We start from the raw sequence: 7,308 nt of genomic DNA on the forward strand, positions 1-7,308 counted from the left end.
GTGCACAGTAGTACCTGGTGTGCGTCAAGTTTTACCCGATGTGCGTCAAGTTTTACCCGATGTGCGTCGAGTTTTACCCGATGTGCGTCAAGTTTTACCCGATGTGCGTCGAGTAGTACCCGATGTGCGTCGAGTAGTATCGGTGTGTGCACAGTAGTACCTGATGTGCGTCAAGTTTTACCCGATGTGCGTCGAGTTTTACCCGATGTGCGTCAAGTTTTACCCGATGTGCGTCGAGTAGTACCCGATGTGCGTCGAGTAGTACCCGATGTGCGTCGAGTACTACCCGATGTGCGTCGAGTACTACCCGATGTGCGTCAAGTTTTACCCGATGTGCTTCAAGTTTTCCCCGATGTGCTTCAAGTTTTACCCGATGTGCGTCGAGTAGTGTCAATGTGCTTCGAGTAGTACCCGATGTGCGCTGAGTTTGCGAAGATGGGCAACGACTTAGGTAGACAGAAGGGAAGAAAAGGGGTAGACAGATTATTTTATCCGTTTTGTTTACATAAATGTTTTATTGCTTACTACATATTCTCCAACAGCAAGTTTTTAAATATGCCTGTAAATGTTTTTCTTCTTCATTTATTTTTCTAATTCTCTAAAAATCTCATTAAAACACTACACTTTATATTACAAAATTCAAAGTACTTACTATATATACAAAATTATATATTGCATAAGTTTGTTGTTCGTTTGTGGTCATATCTTATCCAAATTACGATCATGAACTTGCTGTTATCGTTTTTTTTAACGGTCCGTATTATTAGTTCAAGCTTTTATTGTCCTATTCATTGTCCAGTACATCTGAACTTAAACCTCTATTACTGTTACTGCTAGTTTGAAAAAGTATTGTGACATTCGCCCCTATCGTCTACCTATAGCTACTACACAAACACTAAAGAGTTTTGCAGTACTGTAACCGCAACTGAAGGCAATGCGTTTCTTTGAAATACTAAGAACCACCATAGGCTGTAAAGATCTGTAATTTGTGGCTAACAAGAATGTTTTGGACAGGCAATTCTCTTGTCATTACGCTCAATCAAAATGAAACCACAAAAAAAGCGAGACATGCTTGTACTAGAGTAAATAACCCGAGAGCAAGGGATGGGGCAAGATTTTGGCACTAGAAGCTCGAGGAAAATAAAAAATATCCCCCAAAAATACCATGTGTGAGGCTTTTCTTGTTTACAACAATAAAAATATCAATCCTTCGACTCTGAAAAACACAACAAGCATCCCAACTCAAACCAAAAGAGAATTCTCACGGGATCTTGACACAATACACCAGTGATATGCCCTACACCCGCCCCTGCCCCCCCCCCCCTCGATAGTGCACGCCCTCTCTTATCACGTTAACACTTGCTGAGTTAAAGTTGACTTGACTCTATAAAAGTGTTTAACAAATGGCAATCCCATAGGCCTAAAGCCAGAGCTGTCTTTCTGAAGTTTGTAATTTACTGTAGGTTAATCGTATAAATAACACGAGTTTCGTAGCTTTGACCTGAAACTGAACGTTCAGTCATTCATTATTTCATTCAGGACTTCTCCGTGCGATTATTTTCCCTATTGAACTCTATGTTCTCTTTTGATTTTGCTTTTTCCTGCTCAAGCTGCAATAAGAACGCTGATTTCTTTTCCGGTTTTCTCTCTCCTTTGACTCGCTTCCACTTCATTCTTCTGTTCTGGAACCACACTTTGACTTGTCTTTCGGTCAGATCCAGGGACACAGCAATCTCGTACCGCCGCAGTCTCGTCAAGTAGTTATTTCGCGTGAATTCGTTTTCAAGCTCCCTGAGTTGGTGGGTCGTAAATGCTGTTCGCTCCTTGCGCTTTTTACCTTTTTGCTTGTTGCAGTCATCCAGTTCTTCAATATCTGTCGAAATGTAAGAGATGGTCATTGGAAGTAAACACATCTCAACGATCATTGAAATAGGTCTTGTTGAGGGCGTGCCAGTCAGTCAAGCCAACATTTAAAGTGTCCCATTTCAAAATGAGAATGAGTTTCATAGATATTGTCCATGAATTTGTAGCCAAGCAAATACAACAAATATATGAGGGAGGGCTTTCAAGGAATGGGAAGGGTTGCCGTACAAAATGAATGTTCTAGTTACGGACCTGATGCGGCTAGAGATTTTGAAAAAGGGCACTGAAAATAAATTATGATTAATGCACCATTAAAATAATAATTTTTTACCTACGTTTGAAAAACAGTACGCCATAAAAAAATACGAAAAAGTAAGCAATAAAAATAATAAACTGTTAATCACTTTGGAAGTTTAAGGGATGATGATTCAAGTGCCTTTTGTTATCACGTATTGATTGTCAAGAATTCCCAAATTGAGTGTTTAGTTTAACTCATTTACATTTTTTTGTCTAGTTCTTTCACGTTCCTCAGCCTCATCCTATAAAAGGAGCGAAGGGTGGACGATTATCCTCATCCTATACAAGGAGCGAAGGGTGGACGATTATCCTCATGCTATACAAGGAGCGAAGGGTGGACTATTATCCTCATGCTATACAAGGAGCGAAGGGTGGACGACCAGCCTATAGATAAGATCCACGCTCAAACAAAGCGACGTTCAGCAAAAATCATTATTTTACTAAGTAATTGTACTTTATCGTATTTTTTTCGGCTCACGTTTTAGTAGATCTAATATCGTTTGTTTAAACTTTATTACAATCCTGGGATAACGGTCAGTCCAAACCATGGCTTCTTCAAGCGAGTAAATAATAAATGATACAATCATCATACCAGACTTCCATTCTAAATAATTATTTTTGAGAATGCTAGAAAGTGTCCTTTTGAAAAAATACCAAAAAGTGTCTGAGCGACATTCTTTTATATGCGACGCACGGCTAAAGCTTCGTTCTCACCCTTCCCACTTCACAGCACGGCAACCCCTGAAAGTGCAGAAGACCTCTCTACCCAAACAAAGCACGTACATAACCCCTGAAAGTGCAGAAGACCTCACTACCCAAACAAAGCACGTATACATAACCTACCCAGGCAAAGCGCTATCAAAGCACTGCTCGCTAGCAGGAAACCGGGAAAGTCCCCCCATACGAGGGGTGTTATGGCTCTTATTCTAACGCGCCTGTAGAGTTCTTGTTGTGCGTTTTCGTCTCCCATTTGAGGGGCGGTAGTGCCCCGCTACCAATGGATTTTTATCATAAACAAAAAGACACTCCTGCAGAGCGTCTAGCAATCACGTTTTCCTACTGTTTTACTATTAGTGAAAATATACATAACCATTTCAAATTTCTCTGTAAACAGTGTAAAGGGAATGTATTTATTGAAATTGCTACAATCACTAAATAGTGTCCAGTTTGCAGTGCTCATATGAATAACGATAGGGAATCCAAGATGGCCGACAAAACATATTCATCGCTTAATGGTAGATCCGTTGGTATATGTTAGTACATACCGCATATTATAATATAAAAAGTAACAAAATTCGTTGAAAGGAGCTGATATTAGAATTAGGCTTTGTTACTTGAGTACAAAATTGTATCGAGTTAAGGTTTACTTAATTCATCTTGGAGAAGCAAAGCCTAAAAAGGCCAATCGAATCTTTATAGTTGTCATGGTGCGATATATTGAAAGAACCATTAGACTTTCAACCCTTATCACCCTTTCAAACCTTATAACGGGAAACACCAAACTCCATGCGAAAAAAAGGATGCGCGACGTCAAGTTTTTTTTTCATGTCTCAAGATTGAAAATTACTTGCTGTAAATACTTGGTGAAGAGAACAGTTTCTCTGACAAAAGCGTTCCTGTTCATGATGGTATCAAAGAGTTCGTCATCTAATGACATAATAATGCGTTGTAAGACTTATGTACTAGCGCAGTTAGCTATCCTAGATCCTACGGTTCCTCCAGATTCTCAATCAGCCCTCACCATATTCACAGCATCCCGGCCATGTTCCAGTCGGCAAACTCTAATTCGTTTTGCTGTTTAGGATTAGAGCGGCTTGAAAACAGGGATAATGTTCACGAGTTGTTTTTAATGGAAATTTCTTTATGTGACTTTGAAAGGGGTATGTTGTCTTTAAGATTTCAATAATTTCTCTTGGATGAACATTAGCGTACTTTACTGACATGACTTCACACCATCATGCTTTACCACAGCTACCCATAAAAATCTAGAAGAAACGGTGAAGGTCTAAAAAGAAGGCGATATGTAAAATGAAACTATTATAGTAACTTAAATCAGCGGAAGATGGATGGTGCTCTAGCCAACTCGAAGAGAGTTGAGACATAGAAACAAATAGATAGACGCAAGTCTTAATATTACTATTTCGAGAATCCTTACTCAACCACTCCCTTTCTAAAAACATTTAATTGCAAAAAAAGGGTGGCTATCCAAGGGGTAAGAATTCAGCGAGATGCGTGAGCCCTCTAGTCTTGATAATCCCTCTGATCATCCTCATGTCCCGCGCGTTTGCGCGTCTAATCGCGGCGAATGGGGTGATGATGCGCGCGCACGTAGTTCGGTAGCTAGTGGTGCAAGCGTTCCCGTGCTTGGATAAGCCCCGCATATGGGATATTCATCATGCCGCCGAAATGCTATTACTTACCCGAAAAGTAGAATTTCAGATGTTAGACGTGTAATACCCGGCTATTTATAAAGTGTTTTATTCGACTTCCCGACTGGCAAAAGAATCTCACACGTTCTGACTAGGGGATTTCATGCGATAGTTAAAAGATGTAAAAGTTTGTTGCTTTTGCAATAGGCCTTATACACAGTTTTTCATTTTTTCGTCCGTGCTTTCACTCCATAAATTCAATTTCCAAATTTTTACAATCATATTTTAACAATAAAACTCTGTTCTGTATAGAGCACTTATATAATTTGTTTTAAGCAATTCCACATAGATATATCTTGTTAACTTGCTTGACTTTACTTATTCTGGTATCTTGTAAAACAAAAAACCCAAGCAGACAATATTCCAAGAAATCAGCTATACAGTTGCTATGCAGCTATGCAATCTTTGTATGCAGTACAAATTAGATTTCTTAATCAAAACTATTCACGTCTTTTCTATTAGATTCCGAAAACACCCTTCCTAAGTCAACTGTTCTTTTTCAGCATCCATGACTCTTCGAGTGACGCTGTCAAGCATTCTCCCATGATTTCCTCTTAGAGATTCGTAGCGCACCAGACGTGTACGCGCTTTTTCGATTTTCCGATCTTATCAGATCTTTGCTTGGAAAAGCAATTATTTTCTCGATGAGATTTTGATGACGAAATTATGTTTTCAAAGTCAACAAGAAGAATGTAAGTTCCGAACACCCAAGTCTAGAAACTTTGAAGTTTCTTTGCCAAAAATACCTTTTTTGATCAACTTTGACGTTTTTCATATCCAAACAGTTGTACACACATTTTAAAGCTATTTTCATGGATTTTCAATAATGCTTGGCGCCATTACTCTACATTCAATTCAGAGCTTTTTTTAATTCAGAGTTTTCACGATTGAATTAAAAGAAAAAAACTAATCTGAGGAAACTTTTTTGTGTGTTGCCATGTTTTAACAAAATCAATTTTTTACCAGACTTTTTGTTTTTTTACAGTTTTTACCAAACTTTTTGTATTTTGAGAAACCGTTGTTTGGATATTATGCTAAGTTGAAAAGCTTTAGCGTTAGTTTTTTGAATAAGTTTAGCATACCACATCCAAAGTATGCTTGTCTCTGAACTAATACTAATGAATATTTTCGAAGTGTTGAAGGTTTACCCACGTTAGTTTTCTGGTTCTATTTCTCTAAACTGACTTTCTTGTTCTCAGGTTTGTGTGGTTTGTACGTATAAGAAAGAAAGAAAACTCGAAAACCCGAAAAAACCTTAGCTCTCTACCTTTGTCTACCTTTTTCGATTGATTTGAACTTTAGTGTCTGATGAGGCAATGTCCTGATATATTAGACTGGTGACGAAAACCTCTTGGTTCAGAATTTCATTTCCAGTATTTGGTCAAACCATTAGCTGTCAAACCCCAAATACATGCGTAATTCCGAGTTAAACGCTAAATAATGACAACCTAGACGCTATCAAGCCATTACCTAAATATCTACCCTCATTTTCGCCGATGTGTAAATACTCGCAATAGACTAAACCGATTTAAGAACATAAGAACTTTTTTTTTACCTTCTTCATAATTTTCAGCTAACTTTTCTGCGATAGGCTGGCTGTCAATGTCGGGGGAGCGGGTCTCTGTTTCAGGCTCGTTAGCAGGAAGCTGGATACAGGCTCTTGGCGTCTGGTGGTGTGTCACCGAAGGAACATATTCTTGTTTTGTAGGTACTTCAAGAATATTGTGCGGTGGTGCGCGCGGCTCCGGGCTGCTATACGGATGAGGCGGAGAGATGTGGTTATACGAAGACTGGGGAAATGCGTTAAAACCATATCGGCTCGGTGAGTTGTATATATATGCCGGTCTGTAATGGTGAGGTGGCTGTCTCTGTGCGCCTACTTGATAAGGACCGGTCGTGTATTGGTTATAGCCCTGGCTTGAATATCCGTATCCTCTGGAATACATGGCTGTCTTGTCAGTAACGCGCGCGCGAGTTTTTTTGACGTCCCATGTGTTGCAAGTGACTTTTTTCTGTTTATAACCGCGTCATGTGGTGTAATGGATACAGGCCAGAAGCCGCATGTGTTAGTATTAAACTGCGACCATTCCAATACTCGCGACAGTTAAGCGAATTTCCAAAGATCTCCTTTCTCGACGGAACGGCGGTTCGTTCCGCGTCAAGCCACAAAACAAAGGGAATTGTCCAATCCTCAACACCATGAGTCTGGCCCTTGTAGCCTAACGTAGCAGAAAGATTTATGGAATTGCAATTGGATGTTAGCACACGAAAAACAAATATCGCCTGTAACCCACAGTTTGGTGATAAACACAGGCTTTGAGGTTGCCGCAGCGCCTCAGATGCTAAACAAATTAGTTGGTTCCTTCCTATTGCTGATGCGTCTAGCGAGCTCTTGCTCTTCTCCCAGAATATCGTGGACTCGCATGCAGGAATCGGAGCGTTCCTTATAGCGTTTTTCACACAGATATAAACCATCGAGCGTTCCAAAAACATGGCCCTCTTTCGCCGAAGTTTTAAGAGCATCATGGTCTGTTATTTTTGTCAATACAAATGCGGGACGGGCCTGCTCCGGGATACAAGGTGTATGATAATGGGAACTTTATAGTGTACTAGAGGCAATTTCCTCGTCAAGACAGCGACATTACACATATGATTAAAAGGACGTTATAAAAGACAAGTAATTCTCCATTTATTTGTTATTATTCCACTACCGACGTAG

The 7,308-nt window shown here is 39.7% G+C and overlaps 1 protein-coding gene across 1 annotated transcript; it reads right to left on the minus strand.

The window, feature by feature from the left end:
- Positions 1–495: 495 nt before the first annotated feature.
- Positions 496–7,074, minus strand: LOC5505085 (homeobox protein MOX-2). The gene is made up of 2 exons (XM_032373496.2): positions 6,145–7,074; positions 496–1,873 (listed from the first exon to the last, which is right to left on the minus strand). The coding sequence occupies exons 1-2, from the start codon at positions 6,533–6,535 to the stop codon at positions 1,536–1,538; spliced, it is 729 nt and encodes a 242-aa protein (XP_032229387.2). The 5' UTR covers positions 6,536–7,074; the 3' UTR covers positions 496–1,535.
- Between the last annotated feature and the right edge of the window lie 234 nt (positions 7,075–7,308).

This window comes from Nematostella vectensis, chromosome 2 (assembly GCF_932526225.1).
Source record: "Nematostella vectensis chromosome 2, jaNemVect1.1, whole genome shotgun sequence".
Taxonomy (NCBI): Eukaryota; Metazoa; Cnidaria; class Anthozoa; order Actiniaria; family Edwardsiidae; genus Nematostella; species Nematostella vectensis.

Coding starts and splice junctions, on each gene's coding strand:
- LOC5505085 (XM_032373496.2), bottom strand. CDS start 6,535: ATGTATTCCAGAGGATACGGATATTCAAGCCAGGGCTATAACCAATAC. Junction 1,874..6,144: donor AGCTGAAAATTATGAAGAAG/GTAAAAAAAAAG, acceptor ACATTTCGACAG/ATATTGAAGAACTGGATGAC.